The sequence below is a fragment of the Martes martes genome, assembly GCF_963455335.1.
Source record: "Martes martes genome assembly, chromosome: 6".
Taxonomy (NCBI): domain Eukaryota; kingdom Metazoa; phylum Chordata; class Mammalia; order Carnivora; family Mustelidae; genus Martes; species Martes martes.
Genome location: NC_137893.1, coordinates 118267018 through 118291409, shown reverse-complemented (window position 1 = coordinate 118291409; position 24392 = coordinate 118267018). Strand labels below are relative to the sequence as shown.

Sequence of the window (24392 nt, the reverse complement as noted above, 5' to 3'; positions counted from 1 at the left end):
GCCTTTTGCCCTTAGCAATGTACTCAGGTGGAGACAGTTGAGTCCCTAGAGGAATGTCACTCTGCCTGTTTCAAGGACTTGTCAGTGGGCTCTAGATAGTAAGGAAATTTAATTACTTTTCTGCCTCTGTTTCCCACATCACCTGCACTTTAATAAAACCAGCTTTTTGCACTAAAGACGTGTCAAGAATTCTTTCATGGCTGTCAGCGCCAAACCCCATTTCCACATCAATATGCTTTACTTCTTCATATTCCATAAAGACACACTGCAGTGCTACCACTTTTGCTTTAGAGAATCTGTTACTTTCTAGAGCAATGATTCCCCCAAGTGACATTTGGCTATGTCTGGAGATACTTTGTGTTGTCACAACTAGGAAGTGTGCTACTGACATCTATCAGTTAAAAGGTAGGGATGTTGCCAAACATCCTACAATGCACATGAAAGACCCTAGAAGAGAGAATTATCCAAGTAACTGTAACAAAACATACAAATGATGAGGGAACAGAAGGCTGGTTGAGAACAAACCAAAAGCTGACACCCTGCAGCCATCTCCCACCCCCACTCCTGTGTGGGACATATATGACATTCTTTAGGAATCTCCCAACTATCTTAATGTTCATAGCTTGCTAAAAAGGGGAAAATGACCTTGAAAATGGCAAGACCTCAATGCCTCCTGTATCTTGTAGGTCTTCTTTAGCATATGAAAGTTCTCTTGAAACCTCCCTTTTCCTTACCTCCCCCAACTCCATGGTACATAACCTGCCACCCCTCACAACTTCAGGGCAGCAGCTCTTTCTGCCCAGGGGTCCTGTCCCTGTTCTTTAATAAACCATCATGTTGCCCCAAAGATGTCTCAAGAATTCTTTCTTGGTCATCGGCTCTGGACCTCACCCCACTGAACCTCACCAATATTCTAAAACTTCATCACAAATGTACAGTTATGAAATAAATAAATCATGGGATATAATGTATAGCATGGTAACTACAGTTAATCACTTATTGATTAACTGCCAATAGTGAACATATTACTTATATGTTAACTATGTATTATTTTAACTATGTATTAGTTAACTATGTATTATTGATGTAAGAATAAAAGCAAAAGAAATGTAGCTAAACTTAAATCTTCTTATAACTTGCAGCTCATTGACAAACTGTTATGCCCGAGTTTTCGCATCCGAGAGACCACCAAGGAGCCAACACCAGTGTAATCACACAAGGGTTTATTTGACAAGCTTAAGCTTGGGCCAAGTTTACCTGACACAGCAGAGTAGGGACTTGGACCCCGAACCAGATTACAGTCAGAGTTTTTAAAGGCAGAGTAGGGGTGGACTCGGTGGTGGGTGAGGACAAAGGGGATATTCAAAAGGGCTATCAGGGTAAAGAAGACTGTCAGGATATTGGAGGCCTGGTTATTATCAAGCCAAGGCCGTTTTTCCCTCTAATGAGGCACTAACATGAAGACAGTTGGGAGTTTCCTGGTGCAATGTCACATTCCTCCTATCAAGCATCCTTGTTAGTGAGATTTAGCACTGGGACATTTGTAAACCAAAGAAAACTCCTATCTTGCAGGATTGTGATTTCTGCAAGTTAACTATTTGTTCACACATACTACCGAGAGGAGGGGAGTGGGTCGAGAGGGGGTGCAAGGTGCCAGCTTTTGCTTTATCAAGATGGCTGTCCTTATGTCAGGGCTAGACTTGAGGTGAGTACAGCCTTGTTTTTCTTGGCCTCCACAAAGCACTGGAGGCAGGCAATGTAAAACATTCCTCCAGGATTTCCCAGTCTTAAATTTTTTTTTTTTTTAAAGATTCCATTTATTTATTTGACAGATAGAGAGATCACAAGTAGGCAGAGAGGCAGGCAGAGAGAGAAGGGGAAGCAGGCTCCCCGCCGAGCAGAGAGCCCGATGCGGGGCTCGATCCCAGGACCCTGAGATCATGACCCGAGCCGAAGGCAGCGGCTTAATCCACTGAGCCACCCAGGCGCCCCGGATTTCCCAGTCTTAATGTTAATGCCTTGCTAGAGAGAAAAACAACCATAGCTTGACAATAGTCAGGCCTCCAGGATCCTGTAAATCTTCTTTAACATATGAAAATCCTTTTGAAAACTTCCCTTGCCTTTAATTCCCCAACTCCAAAGTATATAATCAGTCACCCCTCACCCTTAATAATGCAGCTCTTTCTACCCAGGGGTTATATATAACCCACAATATAATAAAAATACTTTTTTGAACTGAAAACATCTCAAGTTTTCTTTCTTGGCCATTGGTTCCTAAACCCTACCTATTTCAAACCACATCACTATTATTAATGTGTTGATATTATCAGTAGTTAACTATTAATTGTTAACAAATATATGTATTGTATATTTGAACATTGCTAAGAGAATGAATCTTAAAAGTTCTCATCACAAGAAAAATAGAAGTATAACTATGTATGGTAATGGATGCTAACTAGACTTACTGTGGTGATCATTCCACAATACACACAAATAACAACTCATTGTATTGTACACCTGAAACTAATACAATATTCTATGTCAAATATTCCTAGGTAAAATAAAAAAAATCCTGGTCAAAATACCAATGTGGTTGAGAAAACTTTAAAAAAACAAAAAGAAAAGAAAAAGTGATTTTTCCATTTAATCTTCATTTAGGCCAATTCCAGTATTTTTCACTTCTTTGTGTAAATCCAGGTTTCTCTGTGATATCATCATATTTCTAAAATGGAGAGACCTTCCTTTTACAAAGGATTACAAAAATTCTGTGGACTTCAACATTCCTGCATCTCAAAATTAAGAATGAATGCATGACTCTCAAGGGCACAGGCTGAGAAAAGAGGCCTAAGGGCTTGTGGGTCCTTTCCCTCTCCCTTATCCTCTCCTCAGAGCACAGTCTAAGCCTTCCATCTCTGCCATCTCTCCGGTGCAAGACAAAGCTTTCCTTTTCATGAGGTAGTGTTCTGTGCCTGCCTTAGGCTATCCATAAACACTGTTGTTGCAGGATCAACCCCTGTGATTGTTAATAAGATGGCAAGACTCCCTCAGCAATAACCAGGAAACTCTGAAAGAGATAAGATTTATTACTTACAAATCCTGGAAATTGCACAGCAGTCTGAGACCATACACTGAGGTCACAGGTAGGGGTGGGGAGGAGTACCTACCTTTACCAAGGCTGAGAGTGGGGGCCCAGGGTTACAGGTAGGGGTGGGGAGGAGTACCTACCTTTACCAAGGCTGAGAGTGGGGGCCCAGGGTTTTGCAGGTTCACTCTTTATTGGTGACTTTAAAATATGAGAGGAGATTAAAGGACAGGAAGAGAACAAAGGAAGGTGGAGAAAGTTAGTTATCTATGTCAAGTAAATCTCAGGCACCTTGGTGGCTCAGTTGGTTGGGCATCTGCCTTTGGCTCACATCGTGATCCCAGAGGCCTGGGATTGTGTCCCACAGCTGGCTCCCTGCTCATCAGGGAGACTGCTCTCCCTCTGCCCTTCACCCTGCTCATGCTCTCTCTCTCTCCCAAATAAATAAAAGCTGAAAAATAAATAAATAAATAAATCAACCAGATCTCTATAACAAACAGAAAAATCAGAGTGGGGCACCCTGGCTCTTTATCTAGTCCTTTGGCTAGTAATGTGTTTATTCAAGGTAGCCTTTGAACTGGATGCTTCAGCAATCGGTCTTCACTAGGGCAATCACATTATAAAAAAGGAAAACCAACTGCCAGGGTTTATATTACAGAGAGTTTTAGAGAAATACTCCAGGAAGAATAATTTGTCATCAATTCTATTATTGTAAATCTGATTTTATAAGATACTTCTTTTGTTGGAAATATTTTTTTGAAAATTCCCAAACATACACACATGTGGATTACTTTCCCCTATTATTGTCAGTTATTTGAACATTACAATGCTACTTGTGTTATGACTTGTATTTTAAAATTCTGGTTAAATCATAATTCAAAATGTTCTAGGCAAAATGCTTTAACTATATGTGTTGACATCTGGTTTAAAAAATGTAATTTAAAATAGACAATTACATTTAAAATTTATTTTATCTTTTTCATTTGCTTTATTGACTAACAATAAGCTAATATTCCTGTATAATGAATGATCATGATAAGCCATGTGCTAAACAGAGACAAAAGAAAAAAATTAAATTGCCTGTCTTCCTACAGCCCATTGACCAGTCCTTGAAACTATGGGAACTGAGTTGCTTAGATGTTGACACTTTGCTAAGGGCAAAAGGCAATCTTAGCCTGACCCTCCAGGGTCCTGTGAGTCTGTTAAATGTATTCTACTTTAAACAAGTTTCTATTCCTTTGGCAGCTCCCTTTATCTCCACTCCCCACTACTCCCTCCCCTTCCCAACCTCCCAGATAAATGTTAGGAATCGTCCTCCAAGCATATGCCTCACTTATATATATTTGAAGGGTCTCATGACTGAGGATTCATTAAACAGTAGTGAAAGACCTTTTCCTAAAAATAACTGATGTCTTCAAGGTTCTGGAAACCTTGTCTTCAAAATATCGTGGAGGCTTTTGCTGTCCCTCACCCCCTCCCAGCTTGAAAGTATGTAATTGGTGACTCTTCAAGATCCTAGGGCAGCTCTTTCTGCCCATGGGTCCTGTCTCCCATGCTTCAATAAAATCACTTTTTGCACTGAAGACATCTCAAGAATTCTTTTTTGGCCACCTTATCCAAACCCCACCTCTTCAAACTACATCAAAGTACATTAGGATTGGAGAGTTCCTGGAGAGAGAACCAGTCACCCCTGGACATGAAGAACATCATCTGTCTCCAGGCAGTCAGTTCTGTAACCTGATAAGTTAAGAGCTTCAGTTCAATGAACAAGCATTTGTTGACTATATGTTATAGTCCTAGCATGCAGTCCTCATCAAAGAACCTATTCAGTTTAGCTGAAGAGTTCCCTTAAGTTCTAACGAAAGATCTAGACATGGAGGCAATTTTTGAGGGTTTTCAGAAGTTTAAGAGAGAAGCAACTAGTTCATACATAAGAATTGTTGGTGGCAAAGATTAGGTGGGAGTGATATTAAATGAAAAACAGAATAATTGTCTTTGCAATGCCCATCTGCTTTATTAATGTGGTGCCTAGATGGGGTCTCTCAATCAGATGGGGGCCCCAAATGTGAGGCGTGGATCAGGTAGAAGCCAGTGGCACTGGAAGGGAAGGATTCACCTGAAGTAGATCAATGGAGATAGACAAGGGAGGGTAAGACCACAGAGGAGAGGCTGTCTGCAAAGAGGCAGTGGGTGGGGACTGTGTTTAAAAGGGGAAGATAACACGGTATGGCAACCTATGGATCTCTCCCTTTTTTGCTAACTGTGCCAGGTTGTAACTAGCTCATTGGCCAGTGAGGGCCTGTGGATATTTTGTGGTGGGTCACCTGATGGGCCTGTCCATGTTTCATCCCTCAAACCTGTTTGCCTAAAAGCAGCCTCTACAATTGCCTTTGTCATTTGAGAGGCCACGTGACTGGCTATCACTACACAGGCCTTTGCATCAGAGTGTGCTTGGTAAGAAGATCACTTACAATTCTCCCACTTTCTGTACTCTCATTGGGAAACTCTAAAATGCTTTTTGAGAGAACAAATCAAAACATCTTGTGCATGTTGGAATTCAACTGTTCTTGGTTCACATCTCCTTTGAGAAAGTTACGGGGAGAAAGTAAAACTTAGTAGGCGAGTGGGTGGAATTCATGCCATGTAAGGAAGCACTCCAACTCTCACATGCAAAACTCCTTGCTCTACGACACCCAGAAGCCAGAGAACATTGTGCTACACTGCAAAAATAGTCATAAGTTCTTTGCAGCTCAAAGTATTAAGAACTGCAATGTTAACTCACCTCTTAAATTGACTTAGTACTGCGACTTGCCTGAGCTGCCCCAGAACAGAGTGCCCACATGGGCATGGCACCATTTGCTATCTTTCAGAATCATGAGAAAATACTAAAACATTATTCAAATCATTACATTTTATTGTAGTTTGTGTATAGAAAAAGCTGGTGAGACAACATCCTTCACAAAAAATTCAACTTCCTGGTGATCTCTTGGTGCTCCTGTGGGTCACAGGCTCTCCAAACCCACCCTGCCATGGGGAGAAGATTGGATGAATGAGGGAAAAGCTATGGGCCATCCCTGGCCTAGCGCCATTAATATTAGTCAGTATAGAGTTGCTATCGTTTGTGAGTATTGCCATGTGCCAGGCACCGGACCATATTTAAACTTTACAATTTGTACTTATTTATAATTTCATTTCATCATATACTATCACATAATGGTTTTCATCCCCTTTAATAGAAAAGTTCACTCAGGCTGATATATTTTGAGTGACTTGCCCAAGGTGATACAGTGTTGAACACTTCCTTATTTGATTACAAAGTCTGTCCTCTTCTTGCTTCTGCTTCTCTGGACTCAGTTATTGCTGTGAAGCATCTCTCGTGTCTACAAGATGGAAGAGGATTTGGCCTTTTTAGTAAAACTTCACCAACGCATAATAACCAGGGTTAGGACAGGACAAAGGAGTTGAAAGTCAGAACTAAAGAATTTGAAAATACACTAGTCCCTAGAAAATGTTATAAATGTTAATTAGAACTTACCTACATTCTGTCTAAATAATTTCTTAGAGGGCTTCCAATGATCTCAGTTATAAGGACATATTTCATTTATATTAATAATTTAAGTTAAATCAAAGGAGGAAATTAGTGCCTTTTGAGAAAATTATTGGACAAAGTAATACTTTAAACTTCAAATTTTTTTCTACCATTAATTTATAAAAAAGAGTCTTTCATTTACCTTTCAGTTAGTAACAAATTAATTTTTGTCAAAAATGATACACCATTGTCTTGGATCCAATTCACTACTAATTTTACCTTATGTTAAAATTATGCCTGAAAACTGAAGTGACTACAACAGGTTCCTTGGGTGACAGCAAGAGGAGGTGAGACAGAGTCGGGTTATAGACAGAGCTCATCTTCTCTTAGTTAATGACATGGGCTTCCTTGGACTTCAACATCTCCCAGGATTTGAGATCTGACACTGGACCTTCAACTTCCCATCCAAGATGCAATTCTGATCCACAGGGCTGACACCCTAATTTCCTAATTTGAGTTGAATTTTCTTTAAAGATTATATTAATAGTAATAGGTAAAATTCTGAGTATCATCAAGAAAGGTTTTGTCCATTTGTCAAAATCTTGAGTAATTTTTGCAAGGACATATCAAAGGTTCAAAACAGCCAAAGTAAAACCAATGAATCACTGAAGTAGTAATTAGTAAAAATTTATTGTGCATATGCCAGTAAGACAGTTTGCAAACCAGAAGCATTTAAACCAGAAGGTGGGAGGAGGTTCAAGTATATCTTGTTATAAAGTTGCTTATGTTATGAGAAAGCAGTTACAGCTAATTCTTCAAAGGGATTGGCTACAATACTACAGTTTTTAGTGGTTACCTCATATCAACCATGAGAAACAGTTCACCTTCCTTTGTCATTTCCAAAGGCACAAGCAAGAAATGAACCAGTTCAATTAGTCTTGCAAAATAAGCTAAATTAAGATTTGTTTGTATGATTACACTGGTTTTGTCTGTTTAGTGTATTTTTTAGGCTGACTCCATTTGTTTCTGATTTTAACAGTAGAAAGCAGTTAAGTCTGGATCCAGGAAAAGCATAGAAACATGTTATTTCCTGCACTGAAAGAAGGATGCCGCATTGTAAATGAAGCATGCCTCAGTGGAACCTCAGAATCCCTCTTCATCCATAATGACACGCACTTGAAGACTAAATCCACCCATAGGGTCAAATATCTACCCTAATTAGTTTAGGACTCTGTATTCTGAATCCACACAGGAAACTCCCAACCTCTACAAAGGCTCGTGGCTTCTACCCTTGTCACATTTCAGCTCTGCACTCACCAGCTGTGTGACCCTGAGGAAATTCCTCCACCTCTCTGAAACTCAATATCCTCATTGAAAACCGGGAATGATATTAGTGTACTACAGGTATAGTGGGAGCCCTAGGAATTTTTCATTTCAGGTGCAGCATATGTATATTCCTCACAGAACCCTGATGAGCTGCTGTTGATACCTCCAGCCAAAGACCGTCGGAGCACACCTGTGGATGAACAAGTTGATTTAATTGTTCATTGTGGTGAGGGAGAAAACTCACCATGGAGAATCATGGGGCATCTCAGTAAGAGGGTGTTGGAACCAAAGAGCAGAACTAGCAGTAAATATTAATTAATAATTACGGGGTGCACTGGGCAAATCCAATCCACGGGTCTGGCCATTGTCGGGAAAGGCAGACTTGACTCCGGGCATAGGCAGGTGCTACAGCCCACAGTGCAATGTCTTCTCTCTCAGGGAAGCCTCATCTCTGGTCTTTTTCTTTTTTTTTAATTGGCTCACACCTGGCATGGAGCCCAACATGGGGCTTAAATTACTGACCCCGAGATTAAGACCTGAGCTTCAATCAAGAGCCAGATGTTTAACCCACTGAGCCACCCATGAGCCCACAGATCTGCTTCTGAAGACTTTACAGCTGGTTGGTTCTGACTCATCCAGATTATCTAGGAAGACCTCTCTTTCCTAATCAACTGATTATGGACTGTAATCACATCTCCAAAATATTTTCAGAGCCATGCCCCATTAATATTTGATTGATTGAGGACTAGAGCCTAACCAACACATAAATCTGACAGTTTAACTAATATAGGGTTTGGGCTTGTGTTAAGTGATTTTGAAGAGGATTTAAGAGAGAGGGACTTTGCTCTTACTTGGATTGTCAGGAAGTAGATGGTGAGGTGGAGTAATTCTGCAGTTGGGCATCTTAATAAATCTTACCTAGAATAAGGAAGACCAGACTGAGGCTAAAGCTCTAACTGATAATGAAGCAGAAGGCAATCATATCATCTAGGAAAGAGGGATGCTTGGTCATTTTTGTGGCTTTGACAATCTTTGTGTTTTGTCTGTGTTCAGGCATGATTACTGCATGGCCTTGTGCTCTATCTTGATCCATCATGGTCACTGAGTGGCTGTCTGACACTGCTGTCCTATGACATTGTTTATGTTCACCAGGAAAACACCAGAACCTGGCTGTGAGCTGCAGACCAGCACCTGGCAACACCAAGACCTGCTTAATAGTACCAGGTGGCTGCTAGATGCCAGGGCTGTCTCTGTCATCATGAGGTATGACAGAGTGCCAAGAAACAGAAGGACATCTGACAGGGACAGAGAGATTGACTCTAAGTGGAACCCCTCACCCCCACTCCCACCCCCATTAATTTGTGGCTTCCAAAACACACAGAAAATCAATTCTTCAGGAAAATAAAAAATATGTCTCCCTCTAATGACTGCCCTTGACATTAGCTCAATTCCTAGTCCCTTACAAATATCTGGAATTTGTGGCAGGATAAAGAATATGAAAAGACCAGGAGGTTCTAGAAAGGAAACCAATTTCTAAGTCACAGCAATTCCCCTCACTCTGCCCATTTGACCTGAATTCTTCATTGTAAAAAAAAATTTAAAAACTAAAAATCATAGAGTGAGGCATCCCAAACTGTCTTTAATGTAATCAGTGTCCCCTAATTGCCTAAAATGCAGAGCACAAAGAATACTCAGAGGAAGATAAAATTGATGTGAAAGATGATACATTTACTGTAGGCAGCATTCATGACATTATGACATCTCTTTTTTTAAATTTTATTTATTTATTTAACACAGAGAGAGAGAGAGAGAGAGAGAAAAGAGAGCAAGAGAGGGAACCCCAGCAGGGGGAGTGGAGGGGGTTGAGAAGCAGGCTTCCTGCTGAGCAGGGAGCCTGACCCAGGACCATGGGTTCATTACCTGAATCAAAGGCAGATAGTTAACAAATGAACAACCCAGGTGTCCCAACATTATGATTGCTTTTATTGCTCCAGATACAAATACTGGACATTTTGAAAACATGAGAAGAACTTAACTGGATTTACATAAGTAGAAAGGCAAAGGTATTCCTTGACCACCACCAACAGAAATACTTTAGGTGAATTTACTCAAATTGTTGAGAATGTTTTATGCACTATGGAAACAAAAAAGAAAGGCAATGAACCCACATATGGAGGCCAGGAAAGGGGAAGGAGTTAGGGACTGCCAGGAAGGGGAATCAATTTATGGGAGAATTTCTGGGAGTTGTCACCCAGAATATCCTGAAGAACACCATGTAAGGGATGATGTTATCTATACACAAGGCTAATCAGAAATTCCCACCCCTCTTGCCACCAGCAAGCATACACACCCATAAGAAGATTCTAATTTAATATCCTCCCTCCTTTTCTAAATAATTTCCCCAGGTCTACTCTGAATGGAGGCTACATCACAAGGGGATTTCCCAATCCCTTCAGCTTTCTTTGTATAAACTCTTCAAGTGGCAACAGAGGCGTCATCATATAGGGGATTTTTCTGATTGGCGAGAACCTGACCTAGCAGGGTTTGGTTTGGGCGTCTTTAGATTCCCTTCTCATTTGGGTCCTCACCGCTGCTCTGTCACTCAGAACAGCAACTTCAGAAACCACATGGAGAAAAGGATGAACAGAGTTCTGATTCTGGGGACCCTCACTCTGACCGCCATGATGGGTCCCTCTGGTGGTGAAGACATTGTGGGTGAGTGCACAGCTGAGGGATGTGGTTACTATATTTGGGAAATGGAATTGAAAGAAATAAAGATAGAGATTGGCATAGAAATAGTAGAGAATTTCAAAGGAGTTCTCAATATTAAACAGGTCCAAAAATTATGGTCATTCCTTCCTTCAGGAAACTGGAGAGCCAACCCACTCTCCTTGCTACCTGTGTTGTTGCAGAGTTCATCAAGGACATTATTCCTTTCTAATATCAGATCCAGTGAATATAACCTGCAGGGCTCAATGGCATTCATTTATGGTTGCCCCAAAGATTAGAGATGTTTCCATGAGTAGATGTTTTGTTACTAAAAATTCATGAACTATTGTTCCCAAAAGTCTCTGAACAACATTGAAGCTTTTTATGTGTTTCTTCTGAGTCTCACTTGGAGTAGAGTTCCATGAATTATGTATACTATGTACATATAGACAAGGGTATCCTTCTTTGTCTCAGATTTGCACACATTTTCATGTTGGAAACTGGCATGGGGGAATTAGGCAAACAAGCCCAGCTGAATACCTGTAGACAAGTCATTCTACCACATGACCTCATATATGTCACTTCACAAATAATAAAGTAAAATACATATTTAGAAATGCTTTTCCAATAATGAAGAAATAGAAATGTCAATGATCATTCCTGTTTCTTAATTGTTACTATTACAGGTGTGGCTTAGTATTTTTAATTTTAATTCCAGGATATATTACAGTTTCAGATGTGCAATATAGTGACTCAACAGTTCCATATATTATTCAGTGCTCATCAAGATAAGTGTACTCTTAATCCCCTTCACTTGTTTCACCCATTCCCCCCACCCACCTGACCCCTGGTAACCATCAGTTTGTTCTTTGTAGTTAAGATTCTGGTTTGTTTTGTTTTGTTTTTTTGGTCTTTTTTTTCTTTGTTCATTAGTTTTATTTCTTAAATTCTACATACGAATGAAATCAGATAGTAGTTGTCTTTCTCTGGCTGACTTATTTCACTTAACATTACGGCCTCTAGATCCATCCATGTTGTTACAAAGGCAAGATTTTATTATTTTTATGGCTGAATATTATGCCATTATAGATATATAGATGATAGATAGATATATAATAGATGATAGACAGATAGATAGATGACTGATAGATACTGTATCTTCCTTATCCATTCATCTATTGATGGACACTTGGGCTGTCCATAATTTTTATCTTTAACAAAGTAGAGAATATCTTTATTTTTATTTAAAAATTGAGAAATTTATGATTAAAAACTCCATTAATTAAATTATATTACCCTTAAGTTGTCAACTCAAATTACCTATACTTCATTCTAGCTAATGGATACTCCTTCAGAGGAAAACTGGACAAGCACACACTAATTATTTAATCCCTCCAGCTCTTCTACCTTCACTGTCCACCTCTTCCCACCTTCTTTTCATGAATTACTTTATCATCCTTTCCTTCCAGGATCTATCCCAGCCCTATACTTGTTGTTTAATTTTTTATGATTTATTTATTTATTTAAAAGAGAGAGAGCGTGAGCCCATGAGTGGGAACAGGTAGAGAAAGAGAATCTCAAGCAGATTCCCTAGTGAGCATAGAACCCAATGTGGGGCTTGGTCCCACAACCCTGAGATGATGACCTGAGCTGAAGCCAAGAGGTAGCTCTTAACAGACTGAGCCACACAGCTTCCTTCTGTTTTATTGACACAGAAAGTTCATTTATAATAACCAAAGTAGAAAATACAAATTGTTAAGTAAAATGGAGCATGCTCTAATTTCCACCAACATTGTTAACCATGACTACTCCCATTCTAATTTCATTTGGTGGTTTCACTTGCTTCTCCAGAGAGCTTCTAATTTGCTTTCTTCAGTGTTACACCAGAGTGCCCCGGCCAGGCTCAACTTATCCGTTAGATACAGGTAGGGCAGTCCCAAGAGTATGTGTTGCTTGTAGGGCATACTACAATGTGAAAATGTTCTAATTTCTTTTAAATTTAAAAGAAAAAAAATGAACTTTTAGGGTAGAGGAAGACATTTTAATTTTTAATTAAGTTTGCATTATATTTGTCTTTGGACCAATGCAATCACAAAATATAATTTTTAATATTTTAATGGAGAAAGGGACCCATGAAAGCAATAGTGTTTAAGCTCGCAAGTCATAATACACCCTTGGTTACTACTGATTACTTCCATATTGTTCTGCTACTTCTGGGTCTGTCAGTCTCCACTCCGCCAAATTTTTCTGATCCTAGAGAATAACAATTGACATTCAATACACACTTTTGAGCACACAGTGAGATAACTTTTGGGGATTCAAAGACGAAAGACCATACTATCTGCCCCCTGGTGCAGGAAAGCAGAAGAACCATTGCTGTGAAGGACCATGGACTCAGCTGAGACTGAAACTACAAAAGTGAACTGGTTCCAGTTGGCCCAGCAGTGTGATGTTCATCAATGGTTGGCAATCCAGGACAAGTACCAGATGAAAACAATAATTGCATATATTCATGTTTGAAAAAGGAGTCAAGGATAAAGTATAGAGGATAAGAGGCTTTGGTGGAGGGTCTTTTAAGTAATCAACCAAGGGGGTCATACTGGGCAGAGAAGAGAGTGAGCTGGATGAGGTATAGATAAATTTAGAGAGCAAGACACTGGGATGAAGGTGCTGGAGGGTATAATGTGATCAAAAACATGTTCAATGAGAGAACTTAGCTAAAATGTTGGTAACTAAGCAAGAACTTGGAGAAGGAATTGGAGGTGTCCAGGAAATCTGTAAAGAGAACTTTGTTGCAAGGAGAAAGACCCCTGCAAAGACCAAGGAACATGAATGAATAACAAACTTTGGTTTGGCTGCTGAGGTATTGCGGAGGAAGTGGGACCATAAGACTGCTGCTGTTCCCTTCCAGCTCTCACCACAGCTTCCTGTCTTTGTTCCTGTACTCACTTGGCTCTCCTGTCAGCAACAAGCTCCTTGAAGACAGAAACCATGCTGACTGGTGTTTTACTCCCTGCTCCTCACAATGTCTGACATCTCGCTGATGTTCTGTAAATGAGGAGGAACATAAAGAGATAGTGTTTAAAACAACAACAACAACAACACATATTTCTTCACAAAATTGTCCAGTTAGCCTCACTGAGTGGAGTCCTACTGCTGCCATTCTACTTTGGCTTCCTCACACATGGACATTCTCCATTTGAGGAAAAGGGCCATAGTTTACCTGGAATCCTAAACAAATAGAAATGTTGAGTCAGAATAATGAGAGAAGTTTAGTAACTTCCTCAAAGGAAAAAAAAAGGGGGGGTGGGGGGAGTTGGGAGTGAAAAAATAAAATCTAATAAAGCTTACACTTTGTATTTCTGATGAAATCAAGTGCTCTCCTCTGAGGATTACTATTGTTAAAACAGTAACCTTAGAAGCATTGTTTATTTTGTATATACTTTGTAATATTGTCATACAATGCCTTTTACCCTATAATAGTTAAGAAACTCTTTTAAAATAATATAGTTCTGTGTGCTCTTCTTTGGAAAAATAAGAAGTAGAAGGAGGAACAGAAAGAGAGGGGAGGAGTAGGAGGAAGGAAGGAAGGAAAAAAGGAAAGAAGGATGGAGAAAATGTTCTGCTCTGAACCAGTCCTGCGGGGAGGGGAATCAAAATGTATGCGTTATTAACTCATGAAAGAATTAAGAAACAGATAAAACTTATGAAGCTGAAGGAAGGAAAATGAATTTCTGAGAAAGGAAGATAAGCTGTGATAATTTATTCATTCCTTCATTCATTTTATTATAATATTTATTATAAACCTACTGAGTGTACCAGGTGCTAAACTAGGTACACAGGGAACAGCAGTAACAAGGCTGTTGTAATTCTGCTCTTGTGGAACCTACCTGACAGTGGAAAAGCAGACTGTATTCTTTTTTTTTTTTTTAACATTTTGTTCATTTATTTGACACAGAGAGAGAGATCACAAGTAGACAGAGAGGCAGGCAGAGAGAGAGGGGGAAGCAGGCTCCCTGCTGAGCAGAGAGCCCAATGCGGGGCTCGATCCCAGGACCCTGAGATCACGACCCGAGCCGAAGGCAGAGGCTTAACCCACTGAGCCACCCAGGCGCCCCAGCAGACTGTATTCTAACTGGACAAACTACCAACACTGAGGGAGCAGAGGGTAGGTGCTGGGAAATATGCCTAAGGACTATGCCAAAGATGAAGCCCACTATATTTGAAAGCCAGTTTCTTCTGTCACTTGGTTTAATAAGGCTCTTTTCTCCCTCTGTTTTATACTTCCTGCTCCTTGTGCTTACTGACCAACAGATCATGTTGCTTCCTATGGCATAAATGTCTACCAGTCTTATGGTCCCTCTGGCCAGTTCACCCATGAATTTGATGGAGATGAGGAATTCTATGTGGACTTGGAGAAGAAGGAAACTGTCTGGCGGCTGCCTGTGTTTAGTACATTTGCAAGTTTTGACCCACAAGGTGCACTGAGAAACTTGGCAATAGCAAAACAGAACTTGAACATCCTGATTAAACTCTACAACTATACCGCTGCTACCAATGGTAAGTGTCCACCACTCTGCCTCTCTTTACTGAATCTATCCCTACATATCAGGTCTCTTTCCCTTTCTCCCTATGATAGATACCCTTGACTGCTTTCCAAGGATCTTTACCCAGATCTTCTCATAGTAATTACTGAACACTCACTCTCTGCCATCTCAAAACTCAAATATTGTCATGTAATACAAGGATCCTTACTCCCATACCATGTTCCTTGAACCCCTCAAAGAGAAGTCCTATAGATCTGCCACTTTAATAAGCACGCCCACAGAGGGAAGGGCACATGGATAAAATAAGGCAGTGTGTAGATAGCATTTCCCAAGCAGAAGGTAAGTAAGAACTCTTCTACCATCAGATGGGGAACTGTTGGTGGACGGGCTCTTGCAGGACACAGTGCAGAACCTCAGGGCAGAGCTCTTTGCAATTCATATCAGTGCTGCTCCCTCACCACAGAGGTTCCTGAGATGGCCCTGTTTCCCAAGTCTCCTGTGATGCTGGGTCAGCCCAACACCCTCATCTGTCTTGTGGACAACATCTTTCCTCCTGTGATCAATGTCACGTGGTTGAAGAACAGGCACTCAGTCACAGAAGGTGTTTCTGAAACCAGCTTCCTCACCAAGAAGGATCATTCCTTCCTAAAGTTCAGTTACCTCACCTTCCTCCCTTCCGCTGATGATATTTATGACTGCAAGGTGGAGCACTGGGGCCTGGATGAACCACTTCTGAAACACTGGGGTACGTATGAGTCCCCCCCCCAGGCACCTTCTTTCTCTATCAAATCCAGAATATCCTGCCTTTGAGCCTGTGAATATCATGTTTTCTATACCTTAAAGGTTTCAAATAATAGACTTTACCCTCTTCCTTAACCGTGGTGCCCTGAGTCCTCATAGAACAAAAACCATCCCTCCCACTCCATCCCACACACGTGTACATGAACCAGCACTCTGTCTTCTGATGTCCACAACCTCATTTTCACAGAACCTGAAATTCCAGACCCTGTGTCAGAGCTGACAGAGACCGTGGTCTGTGCCCTGGGGTTGGCTGTGGGCCTTGTGGGCATCGTGGTGGGCACTGTCTTCATTGTCCAAGGCCTGCGCTCAAGCGGTGCTTCCAGACATCAAGGACCCTTGTGAGCAGCACCCTAGAAAGGAAGGTAAGCATTCAGATTTGTCAGCGCTGAGAGCTGGAGACACAGCACAGGAGAAAGGAAATTGGGAGGAATTTGTGGATACAGATATGGTTGAAAGGTTGCAGGAGTCTGGGGGAGGGCATGATGACAGCACAGGAGCCCCCTAGGATCAACCACCCCATGTCTGTCCTATTGCAGGAGCACCGCATGCCCACCAACCAGAGTAGAAGAGTAGACGTGATAGGTGATCTAACACAATTGCCTGGCGGAGCTCATCATATTCCTTCTCTCTCCAACGCTCCTCCTCTCACCTCTTTTCTGGAACTTAAGGTCCTCCTATATCCTCTGAAAGCTCCCATACCCTTTGGAATTCTGCTCCTTGAATGCCTGACTTTTTTTTTTTCTTTTCTCAGTTGTTACCTACAGTGAGCTGTCTGAGATATTCCATCCAGTTCCCTGATTCTTTGTAACCCTGATCCATTATTCCCGTGGAAATAATAAATTTCCCTTTATGAGATCTTTTAGTAAAACTTATCTGTCTTTCATCTCAGGGCTGACTATGGCTGTGGCCCCTTATGCCTCAAGTCCACTTAATCTCACTTTCCAGATTATTTTCATGGCCAGTTACATGGGCGCAAGCAAGTATAGACTGATAATATTTTGATATTTTAGCTGATGTTAATATTCTCTTCCTATTATTCCCACACTAGGGCACTACCACTCTCCTCCCAATTCAGACATTAATGAAAGTAATATTAGAACTGTGTCCTCTGTACAGATTCGTTATAGAAGAAATACAAAAATGAAGAAATAAGCTCATACTCATTTAATATAGTTTTTAAAAGTTATGACAGAGAAATAAGTTGGAATAATGGAATTTTGAATTTCAAAGTACCAAAACTCAAAATTGTTTTCCAAAACTTGAAAATTTCAATTTGTGGAGAATGATTGATAGTAGGACCAGCATTCCTCTCCCTTAATCATCCAGGAGAAGATGAGAATTCTTTAGGCAGAAAAAAAAATGGAAGTCAGTCAGGAGAGGTTAGAATAAGACTATAAGGTCCATATCTAAGAAGAACCAAATACTTTATTCTCACTTAGGGATAGTAACAACAGGAAGAGGAATGGGAGTAGAAACCACAGGAGTATTTAAGCTTCTGAGAACACAGGTGCAGTTTGCTTCACTTCCTACATGAATCCCTGCTAGATAAGCACAGAGACTTTCCTGTACCACCATGGCATGCCAGGGACACTAGAGTGAATATAGCTGCAGGATGTTTCTAGGCAGATCAGTTTAGGTCAGTGAATCCCTGTGTAGCCCTGTGCACCCTGGGAAACAGCAAAACACTCCAATAACTCCAGCCCCCTGCCTCTCACCCCTCACCCTTCCTGGTCAAGGAAAGAAAGAGCCTATAAGAGAGAAATCCCAGGAGGGACAACATGGTAGAGAAAATGTACTGGCAGCTGTGGATGCTGCATCTTCTTCTCGGTTCATTGTCTCCAAGTGGAAACTCTGGCAGAGGAAACGGATCTACAGATGGAATTCTCTGGCTTTCCTGAGTGTGTCCAAGACTTTACTCTTGAATGTGTATGTCACTTGACTTGGAGTCATTTGAAATTGTTTTAGGCATAATTTTGCCCCGGTCTTTTCACTCTGTACCTGCTGTGTCCATACATTTTATCTAAGACAGTATTATGGAATTGCTATGAAATGTATGAGGCTGTTCCTGTTCATGCTCCCCTGCATGAAGGGGCTTAAAGTATAATTGAGGGGGGAAAGACATAATTTTCATACAATAGTTGATACTTCATGGTTTGATAGAAAGAAACTTAAATTCAATTCAGGATTTAGCACTTTATAGCTAGTATTTTAAACATGATAACACAGAATAAATATATTCTGAGTTATATATTTCTCATCCATAATAAGGAAGTGATAATACTTTCTTGCAGTTTCAACAGAATTTGAAAAATTTTGATATTTAAGTTGTGCTTTACACATAGTATACAAATACATAAGAAAACATTGCTAGTTCTATCCATAATTAATTTGTTAAAAAGAATGGATCATATCATATAGAAAGGATTTCTGTTTTTCTGAGTCCGTTAATGATGTAGGAGACTCAAACATGCAGCTATGAATTAGTTTCTTTTCATAAGTTAATGAGAGGATTTTTTTTTTTTTTCCCAGAAACTCTGAGATGTTGAGATTGGGTAAAGCTAAGAGAATAGATACAGTATAGCAGTCAGTGACATATCACAGGTGGAGGGTTGTTAAAAGAATTATTAGAACAAAAAGTTGAAATATTTGACTTTCGGTTTTCAATCTCTAATAAGAGATGTAGTTCCCCCATTATGGCACATAAATTTTTAGACAAAGTATTTTATATGTAAGCAATCTTATGCATGTTTACTTTGGGAGGAAATGGGAAAGATTCAAGGAGAAAAAGCTACCTGTGGGGTAGAAATAAGACAATAATTAAAAATTCAGGCTAGGAATTGATAAATTTGACTCAGAGGTGATCATGAAAATATAAGTGATAGAACATAGGATTTTAGGCCAGTGAAACTACTCTGTATGATACTATAATGGCGGACACATGCCATTACACATTTATCCAAAAACACAGAGTCTACACCAAAATGAACCCTAATGTAAACTATAAACTTTGGGTGATAATAATCTGTCAATGTAGTGTCATCAATTGTAATAAATGTACCACTCTGGTAGGGGATATTGATAGTAAGGGAAGCTGTGCTTAGTGGGGACAAGGATATATAGGAAATCTGTGTACTTTCCACTCAATTTTGCTATGAACATAAAACTACTACAAAATAAAGTGTATTAAAACAAAACAAAACAAAACAAAAAGCAGCGGGATTCCTGGGTGGCTCAGTCAGTTAAACGGTTAAGCATCTGCCTTTGGCTCAGGTCATGATCCCAGGGTTCTGGGATCAGTTCCCTCACCCAGCCCCTTGCTCAGTGGGGATCCTTCTTCTTCTGCCTGCCACTCACCCTGCTTGTGTGCTCCCTTTCTCTGACAAATAAATAAATAAACAATCTTTTAAAAAATAAAACAGAAAATGTTAGCAATTAAGGTATCAGATGTATAAAATAAAAATTTTAGTATAAAAAAAGTAGATCACCTGAAAATGCACAAACATACTCAGGAAGAGTTTTTGGCACTAGGCTTTCAAATTAAATTTTCAAATTAAATTTAAATTATATAAATTTAAATGACTCATGAGGTGAGAACCCAGGAATTTGGACATTGTGTGTGTGTGTTTATGTGAGTGTGTGTGCTCATGTGTGTGTTATTCTAAGAGTTATATTAAATCTCATGACTAGTGTTTCAGGAATATACAAATGTTGACTTACTCAGACTCTTTCCCAAGAAATACTGACAAAAACAAATTTAATGGAAGTTGCCTTTTATTAAGGGGATTCATTCATAAAGTCATCAAATAATTTTAAAATGGAATTAAAATTGTTTCTTAAGAAAAGAGCAATAATTTCATTCTATCAACTAAAAGTTAAAATGGATCACCACATGACATTACTATAAACAAAGTTAGATATCAATCCTCATGATATTAAAATTTTGATTCTGAAAATTATTTGAGTTATTTAAACTATTTCTGGATGTGTACATAGAGTGTGACTTTATTAATATTTAATATTAATATCATACTATTTTAAGGTACATAATTAGAAAATCAAATTTTTCAGCAAATAATTTGCAAGAAAAATAGAAAACAGAAAAACTTCACATTAATAAATACTGAATATATATCAACTAAATGTTAGGCTTTGTTTGGATGCATATTTGAACAAAACAACTATTAAAAAATTCTTTTGAGACAATCACAAAAATTGAACACTGACTGTATTAAGAATTATTTTTCTAATTTTAGGGGTGGTAATGGCAATGTTATGTTTCTAAAAAGTCATTATATTTTAGATTTTTATACTAAAATATTCATCAAGAACAGGATATGATGTGTAAGATAACTTCAAAATAATCCAGGATATGTGTAAGATTAAGTATGTGGGTTTATAAAATTATCCATGAATTAGTAATTATTAAAGTCATAATGCATGGCACTATTGTCTCCACTACTATATATAGTTGAAATTTTCCATAATAACAAAAATTTTCAAAAGTATTCCAAGAAAGACAAAAAAAAAAAAAATACACAGAGAGACTTTCTTTTGAGTTACTTTGGTTTTTAAAATTTCCCTCATTTTTTCCCAGTTAGGAAAATGTGGGTATCCAAATCCTCCTCCAGACCATTGACCTCCCAGAAATGTAACACAAAAGAATATGCATGTTGCAAGAAATAAGAGTAAAGGAAAGCAAAGTAATGTTCACTATATTATTGGCTGACCTAAGCCCCAAATTTGTTAATATATATACTAATTTAATTAATAATGCAAAAATAAAAATGGTCATTGAATACCAGTGTTGTGATACATACCATGCTATGTTCTGTGTGTATTAAAATAATGTAAAAGCAGATACATTCATTGTTTTCACAGAATTTACATTTCAGTGGGAAGAAATATACATATATAAAATTCCACTAGTGTATAATTATATACTCTAAGATTTCATAAAGGAAAAGAACAAGGTGACATGAGACTAATGAACAAAAAACAAGCATAATTTGGTGGAGGTTAGAGGAGGTTTGAATAAATACCTGGGATGAAATAGATATTGTATAGTATGTAAAGCAAAAAACTAATAATAATTCAATTAAATAGAAATAATGGGCTTGAACTATACTTTGGACCAAATGGACCCAATAAACATTTTAGTGATCTAAATAACATTTTTCCAAGAAAGGCATTCAAATGTCCAACTGGTACATGAAAAAGTGTTCAACATCATTAATAAGTAGAGAAATGCAAATCAAACCCACAATGAGATATCTCCTCACACTCGTCAGAATGGCTATCATCAAGAAAATAAGAAATAACAAGTGTTGGCAAGGATATGGAGATAAAGGAATGTAAATTGGCTCAACCCTATAATATGAAGGTTCCTCAAAAAACTGAGATATCTGCAGCTTCCTATCCATTGCAACTTTATTTACCATAGCCAAGACATGGAAACAACTTAAAAGTCCACCAATGATGAAGGGGTAAAGCAAATGTTACACACACACACATATATACACCCCACAATTGAATACCTCTCAGCCATAAGAAAGAATGAAATCTTGCCATTTGTGACAACATGGATAGACCTTAAATGTATTATACTAAATGAAATAAGACAGAGAAAGAAAGACAAATACCATACATTTTCCCTTATATATGAAATCTAAAAAAAAAAGAAAAAAGAAAAAAGAAAACCAGACTCCTAGATACAGAGAACAGACTGGTGGTTGCCAGAGGAGAGGGGGGTTGGTTGTGGGCAAAATGGGTGAAAGTATCAAGAGGAATAAATTTCCAGTTATAAAACAAACAAATCATGAGGACGTAGTGTCCAGCTCAGGGAATATAGACAGTAATACTGTATTCTTTGTATGGTGACATGTGGTAACAAGACTTATTACACTGATCATTTCATAATGCATGTAAATGTTGAATTACTATATTGTACACCAGAAACTCATATAATATCATATGTCAGTTATACCGGAATTAATTTTGTATAGTGACAAATGTTAACTAGTTTCATTGTAGTGATCATTTCACAAAATATGCAAATATTTAATCATGTTGTACACCTGAAAATAATATAATGCTATGTCAATTATACCTCAGGAAAAAAGAATGACTGTTTTAACTTTGAAGAAAATGTCTTGGCAACAATTTTTTGGATATAAAACCAAATGCACAAGCAACAAAAGCAAAAATAAACAAGTGGGACTACAAAAATTTTAAAACTTCCACACAACCAATCAGCCAAATGCAAAGGCAACCTATGGAATGTGAAAAAAATATTTGTAATATTTTCTGACAAGAGGTCGATATAAAGGTACCCATACAAGTCAAGAACAAGGAAAACAAACTGATTCAAAAGTGGGCAGAGGAGAACTTCTAGGGAAGAGGGCAGAGTAGGAGGATCTTAGGCTCACCTAAAACTATGAGTCCCATGGATACAACGAGATAACATCCACATCATTGTAAATAACCCAGAAAATCACCTGAAGCCTGGCAGAAAAGACTCTCCACAGAAAAATGAAAAGATACCATATCCAAGAAACAAGGAAGGGCAGAGATGCTGTTCGGAACTAAATGGACCCACAGGACTATCCACAGGAGGAGGGATGCTGTGGGCTCCAAGAGGGGAGAGAAGCAAACCCTTCACACCAGGCACTCTAGGCACATGGAACCCACACAGGGAAGACAAATCCCCATAACATTTGACTTTAAAAACCAGAATGATACAATTTTGTGAGTTCTTATAATCAGTAAAGCTTAACACCTAGAACTTTAAAAATCAGTAGGCTTGGCTCCCGGGGAGCCAGAGGGCAATAGGAAACAGGGTCCTTGTCCTTAAAGAGACAATACAGCACACAACTCTGTGAAGATACAGCATGCGAGCAGCAGTTTGAAAACAGCCTGGGGTATACAGGACGGATTTTTCTTTACTAATCACAGACCAGATGCTGGAGTGGCAGGGATGTTGGGAAGACTTCTTCAAATACAACAGTGGTAATGGGTCCCATTTCCATCTCTTACCCTTCACACTAGACACACAGACACCTGTTAGAACCAGAGTAACAACAAACTTGCTACCTCACTTGCTAACCGTGTGCCCCACCTCCACATTCTCTTATGGATGCAACTCTTCAACCACACCTCAGCATCAGGATCCCTCCACATCAGACATATACAAACCTGGATAACACCTCACACCCTGTCCCACCTTCTGCTGTGGACCTACCCCTTGCAGGTAAGGAGAACCTCTATAGATGACTGACCTGAAGGATAGAGCAGCCAAAACACAACAACAGAAAACAGACAGCACACACCAGAAACACTCCCTGAATTGGCAGTCCCTGAACGCAATATGACCTCTTCATGAAGCCATTATTCTCAGAAGCAGAAAATATATTCGACTATTCTAACACAGAGAAGAAGAAGGCAGAGACCTAGACAAAGCACCAAGACAGAGGAAATCATCCCAAATGAAATGTCAAGATAAGGTCATGATCAGAGATCTAAGTGAAACAGGTATAATTAGTATGCCTGGTGGAGAATTTAAAGCAACAATCCTAAGGATACTCGCTGGACTTGAGAAAAGAATGGAAGACTTCAGGGAGACCCTTACCAAAGAGATAAAAGAGTTAAAAAAGGAATCAGTCAGGAATGAAAAATGCAGTAACTGAAATTGGGAACAGGATGGATGCAATGAACACAAGGCTGAAAGAAGTAGAGGCACAAATACAAGATATAGAACACAAATAAATGGAATATAATGAAGCTGAACAAAGAGAGAAAAAAATATTATGGAACACAAGAACAGACTTAGGAAACTTAAGGAACTTCATGACTCTATAAAATGCAATAACACTAATTAGGATTACTAAGTCCCAAAAGAAGAGAGAAGAGGGGGGAGAAAATTTTTTGAGGACATATTAGCTGAAAACTTCCCTAATCTGGGGAAGGAAACAGACATCTACATCCAGGAAGCACAGAGAACTCCCATCAAAATCAACAAAAGCAGGTCAACACCAAGACATATTGTAATTAAATTTGCAAAATATAGCAATAAAAGAATCTTAAAACTAGCAAGACAAAAGTAGTTCTTAACTTACCATAAGGGTAGTTACAGATATCGCAACAGAAATTTAGCTACCCACAAAAGAGTGGCATGATATGCTCAGCTCAATAGGAAAAATATGCGGCCAAGAATACTCTATCGAGCAAAGTTATCATTCAGAACAGAGAAGAGATAAAGAGTTCCCCAGACAAACAACTACTACAGGAGTTTATGACCACTGAAAGAAAGCCCTGAAAGAAATATGAAAGGGGACTTTTTTTTTAAGATTTTATTTATTTATTTGACAGACAGAGATCACAAGTATGCAGAGAGGCAGGCAGA

General features: G+C 39.0%; 1 protein-coding gene across 1 annotated transcript; it reads left to right on the top strand.

Annotated features, from left to right (window-relative positions):
• The first annotated feature begins 10543 nt into the window (after positions 1-10543).
• LOC308344873 (SLA class II histocompatibility antigen, DQ haplotype D alpha chain-like) lies at positions 10544-16858 on the top strand. Its single transcript, XM_080806693.1, has 5 exons — positions 10544-10652; positions 14961-15206; positions 15657-15938; positions 16182-16356; positions 16531-16858. The coding sequence occupies exons 1-4, from the start codon at positions 10565-10567 to the stop codon at positions 16334-16336; spliced, it is 771 nt and encodes a 256-aa protein (XP_080662819.1). The 5' UTR covers positions 10544-10564; the 3' UTR covers positions 16337-16356; positions 16531-16858.
• Positions 16859-24392: the final 7534 nt, after the last annotated feature.

Excerpts from the sequence above, each read along its gene's own strand:
- LOC308344873 (XM_080806693.1), top strand. The coding sequence starts at position 10,565 with ATGGAGAAAAGGATGAACAGAGTTCTGATTCTGGGGACCCTCACTCTG. Across the intron at positions 15,207-15,656 it reads CTATACCGCTGCTACCAATG|AGGTTCCTGAGATGGCCCTG; the intron begins GTAAGTGTCCAC and ends CCCTCACCACAG. Across the intron at positions 15,939-16,181 it reads ACCACTTCTGAAACACTGGG|AACCTGAAATTCCAGACCCT; the intron begins GTACGTATGAGT and ends TCATTTTCACAG.